Genomic DNA, 24274 nt, shown 5'->3' with positions numbered 1-24274 from the left:
GTCAGCAGATGCTTTTCTAAAAGGATTGAATCATTTTTCTTCTAGAAAAAATGACCACTTAGGGAAGGAGTGCTTAGAACCATCTAATAAGATTTTTTTTGAGGCATAAGCAGTTCTAAATCATATTCAGGGGGGCTTCGTCGTGGGGATCCCACCTCCCCTCTGCAAATATAATCATGGGGGGGGTAGAGGTCCCGTATAGAGGGTATGCAGTGATGCCTCTTTCCCGCTGGAACACGCCCCTTCAGATGGACTGAGCGCCGAAACATGCTGCAATGTGGCTGATTTTAGTCGGGGAAACTGCCAAACAATTATCTTCTTAAATCAAAAGCAGTTGGACTCAACAGGGATCCGTACAACTTGCCAAAAAACCGTGAACCATGTATAGTAATATTTGGGCTGAATCCCCCAAAGGTCAAATTCTAGAATCACCCCTTGTTTGAAGTGCGGAGTAATTTCAGAGTTTGACAATAGACACTCTTGCCTGTAGAGTAGCCTTTTTAAAACTCTCCTAACCCACAGAGGATGCCGAGTTTTGGTCCAGCTGAACTATCAAGCGTGACTGAGAGTTTGACACATTACACTATTCCGTCACAGAATGTTTCAGGATATTTTTAATATTTATAGCGCAACACTACATGTCAGTAACACATTCCCATTTTCTGGTTGTTTATAAAACCCTTTGGTTTTAATGATTTTGCAATAAATGTGTAGTGATCATTCATTTGCCTGCTCAGGAACCAGGAACAGTCACTGATTGAAATGATGCAGCATATATCTTTGCAGAAAATACAAATACAGGACTGGACTGTTCACTTAAATTTATTTCCATTTTACAAAAGAACCACAAATGTCACAGCTTGGAGAATGTGCTGAGTACCTACAGCTATGGTCAGGATTGTTCTTAAAGCATTATTTTCTCCAAGGCCCAGGGTCAGGCCATGTATAGCTGAAGTCTTAAAGCCAGCACAGAGTCCACAGATTGTTAACTCATCCAAACCCTCATGGTGAGTTTCTGGTTGAACTCCTCCATAGCATCTCTTTGTCATTAATGTAACACTGAGGCCCGGCACATGGATAGTGCGCCTTAAAAAGGGAGGGTACACCACTTCTCATTCCATTAGAGTACAAGCATTTCTGGTCACAGTGATGTTCCTCAATCCCTCCTATCCAGTGCCACCTAGTGCCTCGGAGGTCCAATTACTGGTCTGCCCTCCCCACCCACGGGACCCTGTCACTGTGGTATAGCCCCCAGGCTGTCCCTCAGACGCCGTGTCATGCTGGGAAGCAGGTTTACATGGTCATCTACACAGCTGCCCACACAAAGCTCCATGGCTGCTCGCACTGCTGGCTCCTTGGTCCCCGAGTCAAACAGGTCCTTGGCCTTGTCGTTGCAGTGCATGGTGCAGCGGGACAGCCGGTCCTGGACAGGAAGCAGAGTTGGGGTTGCGGTCAGGCTTGACGAGAAACTCACATTACATCATTCGAGGCATTACTAGGAAGGCTATTTTTTCAGCAGTTTGCAAAACAATTATAAAAAATTATGTATTTTGAATAATCAAATAGTCTTATTCTTCAAGGTGACATTTTGTACTGTTTTCTGGATTTCGAGCTTCCATTGGTTGATGTTCTAGTGTCATATCCAGGTGCTTTCCACATCTCACAAAGCAAAAAGATTCTCCAGTGGGTCCATAGCACCAGAGATCAATGTCCCAGCTAGCAGTGAGAGCAGAACCTGAGCTCCTTCTATTTAACCATTCACTGCACTTTGTGCACCTTATCCAATCCCACCTGGAACCAACTGGCTATAACTGGAAAGTGTTGCTGCAGCATTTCTGGTAGTGGTTCAGTTTGATGCACCAATCCCAACAACAGGAGAGTGTGAGAGGTGGTTGCTGGGTTTACCTGGAATTTCTCTAGTTCAGTGGTAACTAGGCTCTGGGCCTGTGCCAGGGGGGCATGGCAGCGCTCTATGCAATGGTGAACCTGCTGCATAGACTGTGAGGGCTGTTCACAACACTCAGCGCTGCACCGGAACATGCGACCCTGTTCATAGAGAGAGATGCCATGTGAACACAAGCCTGGAAACAAATCACCTCCATATAGATATATACATCAGGTTGAGTTCCTCCTAAAGATCTCTTGTCTTTAATGTAACACTGAGGCCCAGTACATGGACAGTGTGCTCAGAAAGCTCAGACTATATATATACACATACATACACACACACACATTAACGCGGAAATAAATATATATATGAAATCATAATAATGGAACTATTAACGGAAAAACTGCACACAAAGAGCCGTTATTTTCCATTTATAACAAAAGTATGCGCATGTGACCAGAAGGTATGCCCATAACCAGAAAATTTCGGTTTCCATTCATGTCCCTGAAGGGTATCTCACCTTGAGCCATAAAATACACTACGGTATCATCCTAACAATAAACCACTCATACATCAGATACACGATCTATACATCGCTGCGAGGTTATAAGCAGCACTATATTTAACGTTCACGTGTTTTATACAAAAAAAGAATATAGATCAGTGAATAAATATAGTTTGGCCCTGTACGACTGCACTCACTTGCATTTTACGTATGTGTTCACGTTCCAGACCTTCGACCATTTTCTCTACAGCCGTTTGTACCCGAGCTTGCTGCGTTTCTGCCATCTCGGAGATAAGGCGATACCAGAATCAAATTAACCGACAAGCTTACAAAACTAGCTGACAACACAGCCTGGCTCTCCGGTTCAAGTTACTGACAATAACTTCCAGCGTTTCCTGAAGACCTTGTGCCTAGTGTTGTATTTGTCAGATCAGCATTTGTGATTTTTATGAAATCCGTTTTGTATTCATTCACCAAGCAGCTCCTTAATGCCGATAAGGTCACCTCATCTCGGAAGCATGAACTTCAGCAGCAGCAGGCACCACTGTAAAATGAAAGGGATAGTCGCACTTCCGCTTCCGGGTCACGGGCGGAAAAGAACCCGCGGAATGGTTGTGTTTGTTACACTATACCGGGGAGGTTAATCAGCCGTTATGTTTTGCATTACATAATGTTGCTAATGTGTCCCATATCAGAACAAGTCTACTTAACACATTTATAATCTGGGTGCAAAAAAAGTCGTTTTCAATCTATTTCAGATTGTTTACATGTTATAGTGTTCCGAATTTCTGTCTAAGACAAATCAGATTGGAAATAAATCTTCCAGCTATACATTTTGTTTGTGCAAGTACTGCTGATGTCTGCGTGACACGACGTGCACAAACAGTAGAACATCGCCTTTACCCATATTAACTGAACACGGAAGTTTACTTCGTTCAAATACAGAAGTTATTCTTCACCGTTTGTTCTAATAGCTGATCTTGCAGCTGCCTGCTCCCGTGCAAAAGACGGTTTTCTCCCTGGGAATGGTCAGGATCAGTCTTTTGTCGACGCTACCACTTGTCTTTACTGTTATTAATCGGAAATTACTTCTCTACTAATCTGTAAACTTGCAGGTTGTCGGTGTTAATCTGCACGACCTGAGTTTTTCAGAGACCGAAGGATTATAGACTTATGATATCGACGTAATATTTATGCTACCAATGGACCATCCAACACTTTACGCCAGTCGCTTAGTTGTAGCATGAAGTGTTTTAACTTTGCAGCCGCGGTTGAATTGTTGCATCAGGGCTGCCAACTTTGCTCAGCTGGCTGGAGTGAGATTTTCAATTCGAGACAAGTCTACACAGACATTTACATATATGTAACAGATTTATTACTTTGTAAATAGTCAGCAAGGTTTTCAAACTGCCTCGACGCTTTTAATGTAGATAATTTTATGTTTATAATGAAATAATAATAGTTTTGCAGTAAGATTCCTTGCTTGAGAGTCTGAAGGCGTGCATGTCACGCCAGATACCTGAGTGTTGGCAACTCTGCTGTACTACTGCAGATGGCGATTTGAGGCACAAAGTTAACGTTTGTAAAAGGGGAGGACTTGTGAGAGCAGGCAGGATACGGCGGTCAGACCCGTACAGTCAACTGGTTTGGTGCAGAAAGAAACTTTAGTCATAACTGAGTAGATTTATTTATTTATCCATTTGTTTCCATGCCATCTGTTGATTAAGCACTGGGAATGTAAAATAATGTATTGCTTTAATATATTAATAGTCAATTGTTATGATTTGTGTCTCCTCAGACGTTAGTCTTTTAAAGTGGATGCCAACTCAGGATGCTATCGACACTTTTGCCGACCCGGACGCTACTCTTTCTGGGGCTGTGCTTGACCGGTCGTCGCGGTCTGGCTTCCGCTCCTGAGCTCAGGGAACAGCCCAAAAACATCGGTACGATCCAGCCTGCCTCCCTAGCCGCTAGAGCCTGGGTGGGTCATGGGCGATCCAGCACTTGTTCCCCAGCAATTAGTTGCAACTAATAATTGCAGTCATTATAATAAATTATAGTTAGCTTTTCAAAATGCTGCCTTTGTTTTCAAGAGTTCCTTATATAACAACGTCCTGAATATTGCAACCATATATGATTAACCAACACAATAAGTTTATCACTAGGGGTAAATGTTTAACTTGATTAATTACATTGAGTTGACTTTTCGTGTGGTCTGTGACTGGATAGTTGTGCAATATCACTGTTTTCTTGCAGCTGTGATTGGAGCCGGCATCGGTGGTACAGCCACAGCCTTTTTCCTGCGTCAGGAGTTTGGTGCGGGGATTAAAATTGACGTGTTTGAGGCTGGGACAGTGGGGGGCCGTCTGGCCACCGTAAAGGTCGGAGATGAGGGCTATGAGACTGGCGGCTCCATCATCCATCCTCTAAACCTGCACATGAAACACTTTGTGGATACGCTGGGTGAGTGTGACTCGTACCTCCGCCTCACACGTGCGACTGTGTACCATTCTGCAGAAGCGTGCATATGCATGAGCTATAAGCCGAGTTCTGCTCCTGCCTGTTTCCCCAGGCCTCTCTCCACGCAAGGATGTCCCCACCAAGGTGGCCATCTTTGATGGAGAGCAGTTGATCTTCGAAGAGAGTGACTGGGTCATTGTGAACTTCTTCCGCATGGTGTGGAGATACGGCTTTAATTTCTTGCGCTTGCAGATGTGGGTGGAGGGCATGCTGGACAAGTTCATGAGGTACGAGCCAGGGAGCACAGAGTTTATGGGGTCTGACGGGCTTTTAGAACATTTACAAGCCTTTTAAAGTTCGCTTTGTAGGCTTTAAATTTTCCTTCACTGCAGACCACACGAGGGAGCTGTGAGATATGTACAGTTTGAAGTCTGGTCCAAAGTATGGGATGGAATTGCTTCAGAATTTTTCATCTGGCATAGAGCAGGGCTCCTCAAATCTGGCCCTCGATTCCAAATCCAGGCCGTGTTTTCAGTTCTCCCAGGTAGTTAGTTTAATCATTACTGATTCTGATTGGCCACAGAGGCTTCACACCTGGCTCACAGGTAAAGGGAGGCTGTAAAATCAGCAGGACTCACCCCGTAAGAACCGTGATTCAAATAGTCCTGGCATAGAGTGTTTATCGCTGCTCTGTTTATACTGTCTGATTAATGAAATTACTGCCTATTTATTACTAATTTGCCTCCTACGTAAAGTTAACGAAATGCTTTTTAGGTGCTAATTTATACGAAGACACCTCAAAAATCATATCATCAAGCATTCTCTAATCCAAGCTCCAAGTTGTATCTAGAGCAGTCACAATTATTTGGTTAAACTCAATTACTTGTTTTTTTTTTTTTTTTTAGAAGCATTAAATAGTTTGCCTTCGCAACTTAAATATCGTAACAGCACAGCTTCAGTGTGACATCTTGAAAGACGACATCCACTAAATAAAATGAGGTTAGCAATAAATAAGTACAAATTATGTCCTTTAGTTCTCTGAGTAGCCCAGCCTGTCTTTGTCATCACTTAAATCATGTAGCTTAATTCACCTTCAATGATTCCAGTATCGTAAGATGATCATCCCTAAAACGAAGGTCAGCTTAGCTGCCTTAGTGCTATTAGATAAAGTTCACATAGTGATATTTGAGTAGAACCTGTTAATCTGTTAATGGTGTGTGTCAAATACATTGCTGGTGTTGCTGAGAGTTGTGCCAAGAGGCACAAAACAATGCTGACGAATCACTTGCTATTGCTTAACGTCGTCTCTGTGGAATCCCACACGGTTTGTGGGCGAGTCCAACAGCAAGGACAAGGATGACTGACTGGCTCAGAGAGCTCATGCAAAAGCAGGGACTGCAAACTTTAGACTGTTTTTTTTAAGCCTATGTAGTTGAAGGAGCCATTATTAAAATTGCAAGGCTTTTTAGGTTTTGTTTCCTGTGACAAACACAAAATGTAAAAGCGTGACTTTTCTTTCTTAACCCAGCTAGTTCTTCCATCACTGTTATTCCGATGTGATAATTGCATGTGCATCTCAAGGGGTGGTTCATATCTTATGTATGTGCATATATTACACATAATTATCAATTAATTGTTCAATTAATGGGTATATTCTGCGATTTATTAATCGATGTGACAGCCCTAGTTTCCCCCTTTCTCTGCTCTGTCCTGTTTACCCAGGATCTACCAGTACCAGCAATACGGCTACTCCTTCACCTCGCTGGAAAAGCTTCTGCACGCAATGGGCGGAGACGAATTCCTCCAGATGGTTAATAAGACCCTGGAGGAGGCCATGCTGAAGGCGGGGTTCTCACAGAGCTTTGTGAACGACATTGTGGTTCCGGTCACACGTGTCAACTACGGGCAGAGTGTCCGCATCAACGCCTTCGTAGGTACGAGGTCCGGACTAGAGCGCGAACGGAGCTGTGCACTGACAGGCCGGGATCAGTCGTGGAGAACAATCCGATTGAATGGCATTCTGTCTAGTCTATTAGACCAGGAAAAATGTTAGTGGATGTCTGGTTGCTAAGAACTGCAATCTACTTTACATATTATTTAGTTCACCTTAATTCAAACACAATTTGTTTTCTAAAACTGCTTCACAGCTTAATTTGGAATTTTGCAATAGAGGAGTGGACGCCTATGCTGGGGCTGATGGCAGTCTTTTGAGAACGCCCTTTCTTGGAACTGAAGCGTCTTCCCTTCAGATGACCAGTGGTGGCACTCTAGACACTAGTTTCTGTGTATAATGACTCATCTTACCGGCAGCTTCTCCTTTCTTGGTCTGTTCTGCTATAAATTCTTACTCAGGGCTCTCATTTCCTCACCTTCCTCCACTTCAGAGTTTTTGGAAAGTCTGAAAGACCTTGGTCCCACCATTGCAGCTGTAACAGCCTCCTGGGAAGGCTTTCCGCAAGATTTTGGACTGTGTCTGTGGGATTTTTTTGCCAATTCTTATAGAAGAGCAATTGTGAAGTCAGGCACTGATGTTGGATGCGACTCTGTTGTATTTGATCCCAAAGCTGTTCGATGGGGCTGAGGTCAGGACTCTGTGTGGACCAGTCAAGTTCTTCCTCACCAAACTCACCCAACCATGTCTTTGTTGATCTTGCTTTGTGCACTGGGACATGTTTGTGCTGTTACAGAAAAGGACCTTCCCCAAACTGTTCCCGCAAAGATGGAAGCATAGAATGGTCCAGACTGTCTTGGTATGCTGAAGCATTAAGAATTCCCTTCACTGTAACTAAGGGGTCCAGCCTAACCCCGGAAAAACAACCCCATACCACTATCCCTCCTCCACCAAACTTTACAGTTGGCACAGTGCAGTCAGGCAGGTAACGTTCTCCTGGCATCTGCCAAAGTCAGACTCGAGCATCGGACAGAGAAGCGTGACTCGTCACTCCACAGAACACATTTCCATTGCTCCAGAGCCCAGTGGCGGCGTGCTTTACACCACTCCATCCGACACCTGGCATCGCGCTTGGTGGTGTGAGCCTTGCATGCAGCTGCTCGGCCATGGAAGCCCATTCAACGAAGCTCCCAGTACACAGTGTTTGTACTGGGCTTAATGCCAGAAGTAGTTTGGAACCCTGCAGTTATTGAGTTAGTAGCGCTTCGGCCACGTTTATGCAGTACGCACCTCAGCACTCGGCCGTAATTTATTACTTTGCGTGTTCTGCTACTTCATGGTTGAGTCTCCGTTGTTTCTAAATGTTTCCACTTTGCAGTAATTTCACTTACAGCTGACCGTGGAATATTTAGCAGGGAAGAAATTTCACAAACTATCTGATTGCAATGGTGGGCATCCTGTGACAGTACCAGGCTTGAAGGAACTGAGCTCTTTAGAACGACCTATTTCAGAAATGGCTGGGTGCTTGATTTTTTTTTTTTACACCTGTGGCAATGGGTCTGAATGAAAGACCTGAATTCAGTGACTGTGTCCCAATACTTTTGTCTATAGTGTATAGAGAGAAGTAAGGAGCATGTGCTGATTACAGTGCATTGTTGCATCCACCACATGACAAACCACCTCAGGGATGAGAACCTGAGTGTAGCCATGCAGTGGGCATTAACTCGGCATCACACTAATCCGAATGGACCGGTGGGAGTTTTTTTTCCGGTGGCTGGAGTGCCAGTCCTGCCGCCAACTCCCACAACATCCCTGTAATATACTGTTAAGTGTTTGAGTTCAGCTGAGCATTTTAAGGTATTTAATTCATTTTACATGTATCCCTTCTGCGCATTGGTGAGAAGCACATCGCTGAGACCTGCTTCTTGCTCCCAGGTGCTGTGTCCCTGGCGGGGGCAGATTCGGGACTGTGGGCCGTAGACGAGGGGAACAAGAGGGTCTGCTCTGGGCTCCTGTACCACAGCAAAGCCGAGCTGATCCCAGCACGGGTGACAGGTATCACCCAAAAGATGCGGGCTTCCAGGGCGAGTAAGTGCCGGAAAGGGAGGCTTTGCCCCAATCCCTCCTTGGTTAAATTCCCTTGGGGGTGGTGATAAGTCATCAGGATTTCACAAGCTCACTCGATGTCCCAAGAGGTCTCTTGTAAGAGATTCCATGTTGGCTTTTTGTATTGTTATAAACAATTAGTCATTTACATAATTACTGTGTCCAGCACAAAAACTACAAAATTTAAAGGAAAGCATATTTTGTTTCCTGATGTATGTCCCAGCATGGAAGTTTAATGACATTTTGCATATAAGTGCCTTTAATAACTATTAGAATTGGTTGACCTGTTCACCACACTGCATTAGGAGACCTCACCTTAATTCTCTTGGCCCTTTCCCCTCCTCCCTTGCAGGTGGAACAGTGCCTCAGTTCGAGGTCAGCTACAATGGGGAGTCTGGCTCCGCCTACTCTTTGTATGACATTGTCATCGTGGCCACGCCTCTCCACCAACGTCTCTCCCAGATTGCCTTCTCGGGCTTCTCTCCGCCAATCCCTTCTTACTTTCCAGGACGCTACCAGCAGACAGTCAGCACTCTGGTCCGCGGCGTCCTCAACATGTCATTCCTGGGGAGTACCGAGAGCCCCTCGGACTTCAGGGTGTCCGATATCCTCACCAAAGAGCACGGTGGTCTGGCTATCAACAGTCTGAGCTCCCTCGACCCAGTCCACATCCCGGACGGCTACGTCCGTCCCCCAGCTAGTGTCAAGAAAGTGTGGAAGGTGTTTTCTCCCCAACCACTTTCGGAGGACCAGTTCAGGCAGATGTTCCTCTCCTGGGACGTGATATCAGTAGAGCCATGGCTGGCGTACCCCGCCTACAGCCCTCCCCACCGCAAGCCCCCATTTATCCTACACGATCACCTGTACTACCTGAATGCAATAGAGTGGGCAGCCAGCGCCATGGAGATGAGTGCCATCGCGGCACGGAATCTGGCTTTGTTGGCACACCATCAGTGGCATGGTCTGCAGGGAAAGGTGGACCAGGAGGACCTGCATAGCAGACTAAGGAACGAGCTGTAGGTGCGGAGGTGCAGTTGAGGGGGTGGTAAGGATATGCAGGTTGGGGGGGGTCCATAATCTTAGATACAAACAGTGCCTTGCAGTTATTCAGGGATGACCCACCTTCATCCATGAGGAGGGCTGCCTTCGAGGCAGCGTCTCTTCGAGCTGTGGTCTGTTTCATTGTTTGAAGGGTAGTTTAATTGTACCCATTCAGCAATAACAAGTATTTTTCAGGGTAATGTAATAGTGTCCTTACACAACAAGGGTTCAAGACACCCATAGCTGAAACTTTCTGGTTCAACCATGTCTGTTTAGCAGAATGATTTCAGCGTTGGTTTTGCGAATACATTAAGGAGACATTATTTTTGAAAGAGGAGAGCAGTTCGGTCTGGACCAGTCTGGTTGTTTACATTAAAAAATCTCTTACAGGTTTAGGTAATGTTTCCTCTTTCATGCATTTGAAGTAAAATGGATGGGAATGAGAGGGGCAGTAACTCCAGGCCTCTGTGAGGACGCTCCCCTTCTCACGGACTTCTCAGATATAATGTCCAGTTCCATCAGTAGAGTGTCTCTGATTTCTCTGCGATTTTTCTCAGTTGTGTAATTCCTTAAATGATTTACAAAACCCAAGTGTGGCGTAATACTAATTTTAGTACTTGTTAGATAAGATGAACCATATTGATCTCTGGGGAAATTCTTGATGTATGCAGCAGAAACCTGGTTTAAAATAATAGCTTTAAACTTTTGGATGACGTGCCAGTGTGAGGAAGTAGCCTTCTGATCCTCATCCGCATCCTTACTAATAGCATGAGCCTTCTGACCGATTGCACTGTGGGCCGCTGGCTGAGCCGACGCTGAAGTGGCTTCACGTCACGGCAGCCCTCCCTCTCGGCCTCGATCCTTCCTGCTGCTTTGATCCCCAGCGTGCTTACAGGGGGGGCTGCAGCAGTCACGTAGCACTAATGAAGCCCATGCTGTCATACTACGTCCCAGTTTACCGCACTCACTGTTGCATACTGGTCTCCGTCAATAAATCAGGTCTGTTCACATGGAGCTTGACATGTTTGTTCTTTTCGTCAGATATTCTGTACCTGTGCTGCTGTTTGGGGGGGTGATGGAAGAGCTTTGAAGATTTTGAGATTTTGCTCTTTTGTTATAATACACAGAATAGTTTGCATTCATTGGTTGTCTTATCATGAAAGGCCAGGGTAAACTAAGCAAGTCGTGGAAGTAATTGGCCTGTGCGTCCATTTTCATTAACCACTTATCTAGTGTGTCACAGGGCTCACACTCGTGCATTATGGGTAATTTGCATACACCAGCTCACCTAAAAGCACCTAACCAGAGTGTCAAGGGTGCAGATCTATAGCCCAGAGTCTGCAGCCCCAGATATTAATAAACAGATGGACTTTTCTGATCCCAGGGGATGTTCCATTGTGTGTGGATAGTCACTCACAGGAAACACTTTACACAATTTGCAGGTAAATCACAGACCAACCCCACCCCAGTGAGTCAGTCTAGTTTATTAAATATCTTCCAAGTGGTGCGGGGGCCGTACGATCCCTCACGTATATGGTAACGACCTGTGATGTTCCTGCCTTTTTTTTCACACAGTGACATTAAATTATAAAGTGAAGGCAGTTTTTTTTAGCCTCCCCCAAAAAAAGGAATATACAACTACGTACTTAACATGTACTTAACACACTTAACACATACATCATCAGCACTCTGGAACCGTTAACAAGCAGCAAAGGAACTGCGTTCTGAAATGGGGGCCATGACCATTACAGTATTCCAAAGAGTACAAGAGGGACAGGGGTCCCGGGGACATCTGACACTGCGCCCACCACAGGATAACAGGAGCTTCATCTATAAGCTCTACCCTATAGCACAAGGTCGCCGGTGCTTTAAGAAGAATCAAAAGAACTGCCAATGTTTCACCTTTGCTCAAACGCAAACAGTGTTGCTCAGCTGGGCTTAATCTTCTCCTGCAAGAGCGAACATGTGTGGAGGAAGGTCAGAGCCAAGAAACCTACTCTTTTTGTTTAATCAGACGCTGCATAAAAATTCCCTTTCGGTAAACAGACTTCCTCTGTGTTTCTGTATCTCACAGTGGCAAAACATAAAATGAAGTATTCTGTCCCCCATCCCGGAGAAACGTCAACAAGACTGCGGATCCCCCTGCCAGGCAAATCATTTCTGCTTCGCTACCCATTTGGTGGGGCTGGAGGCGAGGTCCAAATAGCTCGCGGTCCTGGACACAGACCCTCGTTATTTAGCAAGGTGGTAAGTTTGGTCCAACAGCTGTATGGTCTGCGGTGTTCCGGAATGTAGAGGTTCGAGTCAGGCAGATCTCCAGCCCAAGCCCATCCTCTAGATGTTCAGGTTGGAGATGAGCTGCTCCATCCGCTTGATCTTGCGCCTGTTCTTGGGCATGGGCTTCTCGTACCTGCCGGTCCTCAGCAGCTGCTCTTTGCTGTGGTGCACCTGAGCGCCGTGCTGCAGTTGGAAGGTGCACAGGGCCTGCAGCGGCCGCAACAGTTGCTGTGGGGAAGGGAAGGGTGCAGGGTTAAAGGTTAAAGGTCAAAGGTTACTTTCCACACCATGTGTCTCAAGCAAACCACTGCCAAGGAAAAGCTCAGAACACATCTGCCCCCCTCCCAAACTGATATCACTACTGGGATATTTCTGATGTGCGTATTGTACACTCATGGAACCATGTCAGAGACTCGAACCCTGGCGGAGGCAACCGTGCTAAACACGGCACCGCCCCACTACCAATATTTTGTCTGTGAGTTTGTGGAAGGTTTATTGGTCAATTTTTTTCTTTATCTTTTTTTTGGGCTGCATAATGCCTCACAGTGTGACTACCACTTATGACAAACGGAAGCAGAAGTTGAAGCCTTTAGCGGACAGAAACGACACATGTCAAAGGCCGTGAGGAATCTGGGCCTGTGTGCCGCACACCTCCTGTATGGCTGGTCTCCTCTCCACGATGGACAGTGCTGCCGCGGCACACTCCAGGGTGGACAGGCACATGTTGGTGGGCTGTGTACGGATCACGTACTGGCTGGACAGAGAGCTTCTCAGCTGCACCTGCAGGCAAAGTGCGGGCACTGAGCTCACATTGTGTTTCTCGGAAGCTCATCCAATGAAACGCCGCTGGTAAGCAAATAATCATTCAAGTACTAAGCCTGAAAAGCACAAAGTTAGGTCTGAACTCCGTCTTTAGCACATGGCAGGAGCTTCTAATGGTGAAGCCCCAAGAAATCATAGAAACACAGTGAAACCTAGAGGTTTCGATTTACCTGCGCTAACACTGTGTGCCTATACTTCATGCTTCTATGGGGTGAAACTGGGAGTATCTGTTGTGATGGGGGGGGCAAACACCCACCTGTTTTGGCAGGCGGAAGAGGGTGTTTCGGAGGAACATGTCTCTGGCCTGGCTCCACGTCCCGTCGATAATGATGATGCTGCGCGCCGAGGTCGAGAGCTCCTTCTCCATGTCCTCCAGGTTCTCCGCATCCAGGCCAGGGTACAGAACCAGCGTGTGAGGGTCGCGACACACTGCGGCCAGCTCAGGGTTCCTGTCATGCAGCCCGGGGATAAAACAATGTAATGTGCCTCATGTAAGGCTTGCTTTTGGGTAAATCAGAATTCAATCTCATTCCAAATTAAGTTACCCTCTCCCAAAAAGTACAAGATTATTGGCATTTCAGTAACGATATAGACCGATTATCTGTCCGTCCGTCCGTCCATTTTTGGTAACCGCTTGTCCTATTCAGGTTCGGGGGAGTCCAGAGCCTATCCCGGCAAATCAACTGACTTATGACTTTTGAAATTTTATTTTATTTTACTTCGTCTTCTTATCTTCCGGTGCCAAGAGGCTTGTTTTCCTGCTTATCCTCACATCTAACACATTTTATTGTAACGTCGACCTTGTATTTAACATACATATGACAAATAACTCAAACTAGTTACACAAAATCAAAATGTAACAATGGCTCCCATAGAGACATTAACACAAGTCTTTTGTAGCAAACAGAGTCTCCCAGTGAGGGTCACAGGAGGCCTGGAGCACATCACAGGCAGCACAGGGCATGGAGCTGGGGTGTGCCCTGCAGGGGATGCTAGTCCATTGCAGGGCACATGCACACATACATAACATTAGCAATTTGGAGGTGCCGATTAGCCTAACTGCATGTCTTTGGAGTACCCAGAAAAAACGCTTGTCACACGGGAAGAACATGCAAAATCCATGCACACAGAGCAGAGGCAGAATTCAATTTCAAAGCCCTGGAGGTGTGTGGCAGCTGTCCACAGATCCTGTGACACAACTGGATACAAACTCTAAATCAAACCAAGATTATCAAACACTTGTAAAAGCAGCAATTTAGGACAATGTCCTCGTGAGTGAGTAGATGGAAGAACAGCAGATCTCTGTGTCTTACAGTACGGAAAATGTGTCCACCTACCTTTCTTCACTAAACCTCCTTCCAACTAGAACTTTGCACTTGCCGGGGGAGAGGGAAGCGGCTAAAAGTGGAACTGTTCGGAGTGCCCGACTCTCCTGGGGAGAAATGCAGAGGCGTGGATGTTTGCTCGTGAATCACTGGATGGATCGTGGCAGACGCAATAAAAAGGTCATGCTAGTTTAGTGTACATTACGACCCCTTACATGATGGTGGTCTGCTCACCTCTGCAGGATGCTGCACAATGTACAGGCATGTGGACACCTCTAGGGGGCGCGCCGGCAGAAAGGGACACAAGCACACTTTTTGAGGTCGCCTTGAGTGGAGGGAGGAGTAAAAATTACTTGTATTCCAATATCACATTTGTGCAGGGTCATTCCATGTCAGACCATCACACTTTTGGGCCTCATCGTGTTAATGAAACTTGGCATGCTGATTTGGTCACATGAGTAACTTATGAAACTGAAATTGGGCATGACTGGGATGAATATTCAGGGAGATTTAAGTTTTAACTTTTTTTTGGGGGGTGTATGACTGGCTATATTTACTTTAATATAAGCTGTACAGAAATGGTCCTTATATTGTTTTAAAGCTATTATCCAGCTCTATAGATTGAACAAATAATATGCCATCCCCAATGAATAATTACTGTGTAATAACTGATAAAAATATTTAAAAATTCAATAATAAAAAAAACTATATTTCAAAATTGATCGATTGTTTACTAAAGCTAGAGCATAATGTCCTGAACATCTCCAGAAAATTTGTTGCTGAGATATCTTGACGTAAAGGTAGCGTCACATGGTTCCATATCACTAATGGGCCTTTTTAATGGCAGCCAAACTGACATGAAATAGTATAACAAGCACAGGTGTAAGTAATAACATTAAGGTTACAAATGCTATAGTAAAATTTAAGGAAAGCTTCATTAAAATCTGTGACGATGAGGTCAGAAAGTGAGATGATTTGACATGGAATGACCCTGCAGTTATAAGGTGAAATCTTTATGTAATGGCATACCAAACACTATAACCAGTGAACAAATGGAGATTTTACATACTATTAGTCATTCACATACTGTTAGTCATATAATCATTATTACTACAACTTATTGTTATTGCTGCTGTTACCGTCATTATTATTACTGCTGTGTGGCTTGTCTCCTCACACCGAACCCCTCTCACACGCCCATGTTTACATATTGAAGGGGTCTCAGGTCTGAGACTTTGGGTGCAATTTGATATACAGTACATCGTAAATATCCCTTCAAATGTCCCTTCATTCTGTGCTCTCTCGTTCAATGTAATGTGTGATCCTGTTTATCCTGTTTCGTGGGATTAATGAAGTTAATCTCATTTTAAACTGCAGTATTTAACATCGATTTTACTTAAGATGTTATGTCTTTTTTCTTCTAAACTAGGAAAAGACATTATTATGACTGACGGACGCCAAGTGCCCGTCGCAGTTTCGACGTCGCTTACTGATGAGGTCATTGTTAATACTGTTTTGCAGATTATGTTTATTTCACTGTGATTTTAGAAGCATAAAACATACCGCGTATTACTTCATGTGGTAATATGAAGAAAATATATCGATATAAAAAAATCACAATTACTGGTGGTTGCTTGAAATATGCCAGGAAAAGATGCTACAATTGAAAAATAGGAGTGTTTACTATAGGATTCGGAAATGCTCGTCAAACTTACCCACATCTTAGACATGTGGGACGTCTCTCAGTTATTTCAACCGGCAGTTCCAGTAAATCCCCAAATACATCGGATGTTTCCTCTTGTCCCTTCTCAACCGAGCCGGAAGGACGTCTGGACTCCCCTGCGCTGTTACTGAAGTTCTTGTCGGGGACATTTAAATCCGAAACGTCCCCGCATTGTGAGTCCATGGCACTGTATAAGTAGAAGAAATGAACACCCCTACGCATGCGCAGTGTAGCGGCCAAATACTTCGCAACCGATAGAAGGCGCTGGGTCGCATATATGATTAGAAGCAGTTTAACTCAGTGTTTTGCTTCTTACGAAAATTTATTGACGATACGTATGGTATGGACGGTATGGTATTAATACAGTATTATTTTCTGTATTTGGAGTCACCAACGTCATTGGACAATAAATTGTTTTACAGTTCAGCAATAGTTGGGAATATCTTAATCATGTATAGATATCCAACCAAAGAGCTGGCTGGCTCAGGTAACTGGAGATCACTACCAGACCCAGATTCAAGCTTGTATCTATGCTGTGGTTTTGGGGTAGTTTGTGGCTCAGTGGATTAGGGTGCCTGCGATTATAAGACTGCGGGTATACATCTGCTGGTTGCCTGTTGGTAGATTGATTTCAGCACTGGGCACCTGAGCAAGGCTTGAAACCACAACTGCCCCAGGAACTGGCTGACTCTGCTTGCTTGAAAGGCTACTCTACTTTGGATAAAAGCATCTGTTAAGTAAACTGCTTGTTTTTATTATGCAGACACTTTTATCCAAATCAAAATAGCAAAAAGCAGACAGTATATGATATGTTTTCTGCCTTTATTGTGGGGGGAACAATATATATATCTCACTTAAATGTATCATACATGCAGAATTGAGACATTTTCTTTAAAACAGCTTTTCCCAAAAAATACTGGAAATACAAAAAGACGTTTATTTTATATTTTATTGCTCTCTTCTATTTATTCACCTTTACATAGTCCTGCACATGGTTAAAGTGCTAAAAGTTAAATGTTAGTCTTGGGTACATAAGCATCACATCACATCAGTGTCCCATAGATAACGGATCGCACCTGTCCCTTTGAAAACAAAAGTTAACATTACTAGGTCGGGACAAGAATGTTGGAGTGTAAGACATATCAGTAGGCTAGTGTTCTGAAATATCACTTTTTTATGACCACTTAAAATACGCACAACATGCCAATGAATCGGCAATGCCGCGTGTCTCCATGTAACCACACATCTACGACATCCGTTTTCGAACTTCTCAGAATCTATACAAACTGTGACATTACATCAACTCAGGGCTCCAAAATGCAGTCCCTTTGACGACGAACGGTGTTTGTCCATCTCCCAGATGTGCATGGGCGACAAACGCCTTTCAGGATGACCGTGTGCATTCAAGGATAATTAACCGGCGCATGTCAAAAGCAGCACCGTGTGTGAGTATTACTGTTCCAAAGAATTAATGCATCACGTTTAAATCAGTGTGCAACTTTGACTGGCGTTTGATTACAGATACTCACGCATTTACAAAACAAGGCAGTAACAGCAACAGTAACACATCCGTCCAGCTGCCTCAACTCTACCTCTCCAACTGGAGACCAGAGCTCCCGCTACACAACCCATGTGTTCTCAACAACAATAACGATTAAATCACACACAACCAGTTCCCTTGTAAATTCCATTATTTTCATTTGTGTTAAAAACAGATTATCATCTTCCTTGTGAGTTAAAACAAAACAAAAAAAAACAGGCCTGTTAGCATGACATTTAACACAGTGCACGTCAGTTCATAGAAAAATGAAGCGTGAATCGCTGGTTTTGTTTCATTTGAAGCAAAGCCATCATCAAATCGATGGGTCAGTTTCATCTCATTATTCACATTATTACATCTGCTGGAAATATACACATCTGTTATGAAAACCCCTTTGTGGATAAGGAGAATATGGTAAAATACATGTATGTACTTCTACATGTAAACCCCGACATGCTGCAATGTTGTTTAATCCCTTTTGCTGAAAAATCCGAATCGGTCCTGAAGATCATTGTCTGATCTACCTTGGCTGCAGGTCGGGGAAAAATATTCCATGAATCACACCCTCTATGATCACATTTGAAAATGTATCTGGAAAAAACAAACACACACAATTGGAAATATGACAGCAGAACTAAGTATTTTGTAAATACTTAGAAAAGTATTCAGCATAAAATGAAGACAAATATTTAACAAAAGAGAAGAATTCAAAATTTAAAATTATATTGTACTTCCAAGCAAGGGCTGTTAGTCAAATAATCACTAGTGGTGGGGGGGGGCTTACCATTGGCAGCTGGCAAAACGTATGGGTCCCTCAGGAACAGCAGGACAGGCTGATGGGATAGTTTACTGGAGCGGAACAGGGTGCAGGAAACACAGTCATCACACATTTGCCTGTACTACTTTTCTCATGTCTGTGTACGTGTTTTGAATCCACAATTTCCTACTTAAGATGGTAAAAATAATATCTATTGCTGCACTTCATGTGCTGAGCTACACTATTTGTGGCAGAAATTCACACCCTCCGTAATATCTGTATCTGGTAATGATTTGCATGTATTGCATACCTGGATTCTTCCGATTCTGCTTCAAGGGATCTTTAAGAGAAAAAAATCATCAATTAACCGCATCAGGGTCAGTTTTAATTCCAACGTAATACAACATGCCAACTAGAAAAAATATATTAGAAGAAATATATATATAAAATATACGTTACATCTTACCCACAACTCTCCGTCTTCGGCAAGGAAGGAAAGTGGCGAATATTGAGAAAGTCTAGAAATATCTTTGGAAGGACGTCGTTCTCCATGATTATTGTCTAAAGATGCAAGCAAAATGGACTGTGTCAGAGGAAGTGGTTCAAAAAGCGAAGAGATTAAGTGCAACAAAACTTCATGCACACTTCCTCATTCATGAAAAAGCAGGAACTGATAACATCAGCATGCTTGTATTCAAACCTCAAAGCCTTTCACAGTCTTTCATGTCTTATGTCATCTCTATGACTAGAGACGCACCGATGCGATATTTGGATCGGTGTCGATCCAGACCTATTTCACAGATTGGGTATCGGCCACACATGACCAATCCACATCTGAAACTTACTTATTTAGGTTATCTGCTGTTTCGTGCTAAACAGATTTGTACAATAAACTGCAGGACAGTTCTTTCCCATATTTTTTGTGGCATTCAAGCTGAACGCTAACACTGCCACTCAGGTTTATTTTTGCGACACAGTGACTGTGAGCGCAGTGCATACTCTTTGCAGCAGGAAGAGCGTAAAAACAGCAGATAAAGGGGTGACCACTTATTTTAAGGGTACAATTGACAACAATGTGTAGTCGCACATGAACTACAGGAATCTTACCTGCAAGTACTGTTCCAGACCAAGACGTCTCTGCTCCAGAACCTTGGGAACCCAATTGCGGACATGTTTGGATGGTATTTCAGGTGGCTTCATAACCTTCTTCAACTGAATTAACACAAACCACAGGTAATACTAGTGAGAGTATGCTAAGTGTAGGATGCACAGAGCCATTATACAGCTGTGGAAAAAAATTAAGAGACCACTTTATATTTCTGAAAATTCTGCATTTTTAAAGCCTGGATCAGGCAGGCTGCTTCCAGGCTCAGTTTCTAAGACAGCAGCACCAACAACTTTCTAATGCCAGAGATGATTGTCAACTTATCCGGCAGTGCCTCATAAATTGGAGGATGACCTCAAGTGACCTTCAAAAAGAATGGGAAACATTAAGTGGTGTGAAGTGCATGGCTAGGTCAGTTCATATCAGGATACTAGAAGCAGAACTGAAGACCCATAAAGCAAGGAAGAAGCCCTTCACTAATGAGAAACAGGGAAGAGCCAGGCAGCAGTTTGGAAAAAAATGTATATTTTAAACATGAACTCAGAAAACTTTGCCGTGGTCTCAATTTTTTTCAGAGCTGTACATACCAAATGGAATTTCGTGTTGCTGGAGCTCGGCTGTAACGCGGCAGACTCACGTTTTTGTGCAACGCATGGAACTCGCTGTAGCGCTTCTCCACGGTGTGCTGCCGCCCGCTCATCAGCACCTCGATCTTGAACACCTAGAGAGGACGAGGCCCGCCGGAGACATCGGCCACGTGAGGCATTTAAAAATCACTATAACACAGCGAGTAGCGTCAGACGATAGTAAATAACTACCCGGTTAGCAAAACACTGGGCTTCATCCCGTCCTAAATAAGGAATGCATTTATGTAATATTATTTAGTGTAGTGATCATTTATAGCTCAAATCCCGGGGGTCTGAATGGTCGTAAACACTGCAAACACACTAAATTAGAAGTGCAGATCTTATGACGTAACGGTGTACCCTGTTCCAAGTTACGAGGTGCTTAGTATATTTTACACATGCCTTCGGTATTTAATTAACACGTTCAAAAGTTTTTTTTTTGTCGTGTCACCTGTTACCAAATCTCTCTTTAGTTATGTTAGAGGGTCAATTCAAGCAGTTGAAATGCAAGCATAATAAAACAAAAAGGCAGTACGGTATTGTGGCGGTTTTTGTGTGTGTTACATTTCCCCACCACCACCCACATATACCGCTCCGGAAGATCCCAGAAAACCTAGTAAGCAGATTGCGGGCTGTTAACCTTTAAAGCTTTGCTTTAAATTAATGAAGAATCATAAATGTTTTAGGTCCCTAAATATTTAGGCAACACTAAACTAAATTTCTTTTCCTTTTCTGTTAAACATCAAAAAGGACAAATTACAACACAAACGTTTTTCAAACAGATGTAAACATCACCAAGAAAAACGGAATACTCAAGATATAAAATAAATAAAATAAAAACAAGAGTAGTGCCACATGGTACAGAAGGTACTTGCACTGCAACAATTAAAATACATGCATGAAGAAATATCACTGATCTAGGCTGAAGTACTCCTTCACGTCAGAATCTGAGCCATTTGTGAGCTCAGCAACAAAATAACCTTCTAATGAAATATTAGCTTTACAGCCAAATTTTTGTGATTATTTCATGCTACACGGTTTTTATTAGAGAAATATACTGAACATTCCGCAGTTCGATGCTCCTTTGCATACTGTTCCCTGCAAATCGGTCTTACCGTGTAGCCTTTCTCCATCGTGCTGTCTTCCGATCGGAAGGAAGGGATACACACCATTACAGGATGCATACTGAAATTAACGCGGTTACTGATATGGTGCGAATAAATACTCGGCTCACGCCTCCGTTCAGGATCCCTCAACGAAGAGGTTCATATCTAGCCATCGCGGACTCCCCATGGGTCACGTGATTTGAAAACCATGTGATCGCGGCTGCGTCTGACGCCAAATATGACGTCTTCGTGTGGATTTCCTCGGGTCTGACGGCGTAGGAAGAGGGTGGATTTTTCAGGAAATTGTATATACTGCTGACCTATCTCTTTCTCATGTGGCGAGAGCCGGAATTGCAGTCACGCTGTTTTTTGATGTTTTACGTTAAATGACTATGCCTCTGTGAAATGGTTCCCTGGGTAACATTGGTGTCTCACCGTACTTGGGTTATGCGTTCGAATCCCTCTATTCGTGGCGTTTACGTGTTTATCGTAGCGTGGGTTTCCTCTCACAGTTCAAAAACATGTCATTAGGCACACTGGTACCTCTGTATTGTCCATTGTGTGTATGCATGGTTTGGCGCCTCTTTTACCCTGTGCTGGTTGCTTTAAACTCCAGGACTCCCTGCGGTCCTAACCACGATAAGCGGATAGAAGTGTTCAGACTATGGATGGATGAAAGTAATTATACAATATGTACAATATATATGATTTTGTGAAGGTTTAATAATATTAATGATCAGTATTCTTAATAAATAAATGAGGTGACAAATTGATAAACAGTGATAAATTCCTTTCATGTGATATCTATTTATATAGTTGTTCACTAGATTAAACAATAAAATCCACTTATAATGGACATCAAGGGACCTGGCAAAACAGTCTGTTATATCCAAAGTCCGTTATATCCAGAGTTGCTGTATGTCCAGAATACAAGTACAGGACACCATTTACTCATGCCACACCCCAGCAGACACACTTGTGGTATAGATTATTATATTGTACATATAGTAATCCAACTTCACCTGACTAGATGCGTGACTATTAATAATCCCGACTACGTATCTGTGATGGATATCAACATAACTTAAAAAGTATTTGATGTATCTTAAGCTTTGTAGACACATTGTATAGATGAAGGAATAGATTGGTAAAATTTTGAGACAAATTGCAGAAAAACCTACAAAACTTTGCTTAGTGGTATTGTTGTCCAGGGAATACATAGTTGTCCTTTCAAAATTATCTAGTTATTAAAAATGAATGGGTGAAGGGGAAGTGAAATCATCGACCTGCCTGAAAGTGATCACTTCTCTTTCATAAGTTTCATTTTTGTAATTTTGAATAATGCATGTTTTCTTACCAACTGTTCTCCTCTAGGCCATCACAAAAGCCACCAGATTCTTATAGAGCTCAAGATTGTGCTTCTCCTGGTTCCAAAGATCAGGGTGCAAGGGGAGGAAGGACAGAACAATGTTAGTGAACTCCTTCTGGATGTTGGATCAGGCTGTCTCTCTTGCTCTCTGACCTTTACCAGAACACATTACACCACAAATAAATTCAAAATAAACTCCGGGCATACCTAAGGGGAGTGAAGGGGCAGTGCAAGGGACGCAGGGCACAACAGGATAGCACCTGGGGAAACAATAGAGAGAACATTAACGGGACACAGGGAACAGCACCTGCACAAAGGACAAACAAGACAGGAAGCCAGACAACAACTGCACAAACGCAGACACGAAGAGGGACACCAAGGACGGAAACACAGAACCGAACACCAAAGAAGGGGACAACAGAGGAAGGACACCAGGGGGCACACTAACGAATGGAGGACTGGGACCAGAAGGGAACAGAGGCACAGAGGGACGGGGAGCAAACACAGGGGGCACAAAGGGAAGAGGCGAGGAGGCAAATGGCCGGAGGGAACTTCTGCGGGCAAGAGGTGGAAGCTGCAGGGGCAGCAGGTGGCCTCAAGGCCAGTGCAGGAGGGAACATCAGAGGGGACGAGGAGGAAGGTGGAGGGACTGGCAAAGTAGGCGAGAAGGATGGCGGAGGGTACAATGGTGGTGGGGAGGAGGGAACAGAAGCCGCGGCAGGCACAACCACAGCCAGCTAAGGCGAGGCAACCGAAGAATCAACGACGGGGGTCCCATAGTCGACTGGCCGAAAGTGAGCCAGGGGGCTGGGCGGGCAGGACCCGACCCCAGTGCAGGTGTCCTCTTCCTCTCCGGGAGACCGAGAGGCGTGGGCCTGGCCAGGATCTGCCAAGCTGGGGTGGTGACTGGGTTATTGAAGGATGACCTGACCTGGAGTGCTAACACTAAGGAGCTGCTGAAGAAGGGGCGGCAGAGGCAGTATTGTCTGAGAATCCTCAGATAGAACAGTCTTCCCAAAAATCTGCTCCTTGCCTTTTATCACTGTTCCATCGAGAGCACTTACTTCCATACGGACTCTGCGTGAGGTACGGCAGCTGCACTTCCTTCAGACATGAAAGCTCTCCACGGGGTCATCAGGGCAGTGGTGAAAACAACTGGCTGCCCTCTCCCCACCCCGGAACAAATCTACACCACCCGATGCCGGAAAAAAGATATGGACATTTCACAGGATTCATCATATTCCGGTCACTGTCTCTTTCAGCTTTTGCCATCAGGCAAGAGATACAGAGCCATGAAAACCAGGACAAATTGCCTGAAAAACAGGACAAATCCCAAAGCAATCATGGCTTTTGTCATGACCTGCTCGTACGATCTTCGTGTGTGCCACGCCCGCTCATTAACCCCGTGTGGACTCCCTATGTTCACCAGCTGTTCTGCGTTTCTTACCTTTAGTCTTGTGTATTTAGTCCATGTTCAAGTCTGTTTCCCCAGTCTGGTCATTGATGTAGTTTCCCATGTGTTTTTTTGTTAATAAACCCTGTGATTTTAGATCTCCGTCTGCCTGACCCTGATTTCCCCGCTCTGTCACCTCCCTGCTCGCTAACCCGACATGCGGTCGTCACAGCTTTGAATGCAAAACATAACGGTTAATTTCCTATATTTAACACAATGCAGTATTCAGTGTAATTTGTAACCTCGGGGGTTTGCACCCCGGCATCAGGGCCTTTTTAAG

The 24274-nt window shown here is 44.2% G+C and overlaps 4 protein-coding genes across 7 annotated transcripts; 1 reads left to right on the top strand and 3 right to left on the bottom strand.

Moving 5' to 3' along the window:
* Window positions 1–806: 806 nt before the first annotated feature.
* On the bottom strand, window positions 807–3314 carry fam136a (family with sequence similarity 136 member A). 4 transcript variants are annotated; one of them, XM_049020634.1, is made up of 4 exons: window positions 3297–3314; window positions 2591–2937; window positions 1906–2046; window positions 807–1423 (listed from the first exon to the last, which is right to left on the bottom strand). In XM_049020634.1, exons 2-4 carry the CDS (start codon window positions 2675–2677, stop codon window positions 1235–1237), a joined length of 417 nt encoding a protein of 138 aa, XP_048876591.1. In that variant the 5' UTR covers window positions 2678–2937; window positions 3297–3314; the 3' UTR covers window positions 807–1234. The 4 variants fall into 4 exon arrangements, with proteins under 4 accessions (XP_048876591.1, XP_048876592.1, XP_048876593.1 ...); XM_049020635.1 differs by lacking the exon at window positions 3297–3314 and having other exon boundaries at window positions 2591–2677; window positions 2771–2969; XM_049020636.1 differs by lacking the exon at window positions 3297–3314 and having other exon boundaries at window positions 2898–3016.
* pcyox1 (prenylcysteine oxidase 1) lies at window positions 3266–10905 on the top strand. The gene is made up of 7 exons (XM_049020627.1): window positions 3266–3421; window positions 4192–4336; window positions 4650–4856; window positions 4966–5140; window positions 6576–6787; window positions 8680–8832; window positions 9203–10905. Exons 2-7 carry the CDS (start codon window positions 4225–4227, stop codon window positions 9868–9870), a joined length of 1527 nt encoding a protein of 508 aa, XP_048876584.1. The 5' UTR covers window positions 3266–3421; window positions 4192–4224; the 3' UTR covers window positions 9871–10905.
* A 421-nt stretch (window positions 10906–11326) lies between these two features.
* dtwd2 (DTW domain containing 2) lies at window positions 11327–16247 on the bottom strand. Its single transcript, XM_049020632.1, has 6 exons — window positions 16031–16247; window positions 14550–14640; window positions 14328–14422; window positions 13247–13439; window positions 12820–12948; window positions 11327–12396 (listed from the first exon to the last, which is right to left on the bottom strand). The coding sequence occupies exons 1-6, from the start codon at window positions 16219–16221 to the stop codon at window positions 12226–12228; spliced, it is 870 nt and encodes a 289-aa protein (XP_048876589.1). The 5' UTR covers window positions 16222–16247; the 3' UTR covers window positions 11327–12225.
* A 722-nt stretch (window positions 16248–16969) lies between these two features.
* On the bottom strand, window positions 16970–21407 carry snx24 (sorting nexin 24). The gene is made up of 7 exons (XM_049020985.1): window positions 21182–21407; window positions 20078–20161; window positions 19443–19547; window positions 18802–18896; window positions 18646–18675; window positions 18363–18427; window positions 16970–18169 (listed from the first exon to the last, which is right to left on the bottom strand). Exons 1-7 carry the CDS (start codon window positions 21248–21250, stop codon window positions 18099–18101), a joined length of 519 nt encoding a protein of 172 aa, XP_048876942.1. The 5' UTR covers window positions 21251–21407; the 3' UTR covers window positions 16970–18098.
* Window positions 21408–24274: the final 2867 nt, after the last annotated feature.

This window comes from Brienomyrus brachyistius, chromosome 7 (genome assembly GCF_023856365.1).
Source record: "Brienomyrus brachyistius isolate T26 chromosome 7, BBRACH_0.4, whole genome shotgun sequence".
NCBI lineage: Eukaryota > Metazoa > Chordata > Actinopteri > Osteoglossiformes > Mormyridae > Brienomyrus > Brienomyrus brachyistius.
Note: the sequence above shows the minus strand (reverse complement) of the source record. Positions and strands in the feature narration are given on the sequence as shown.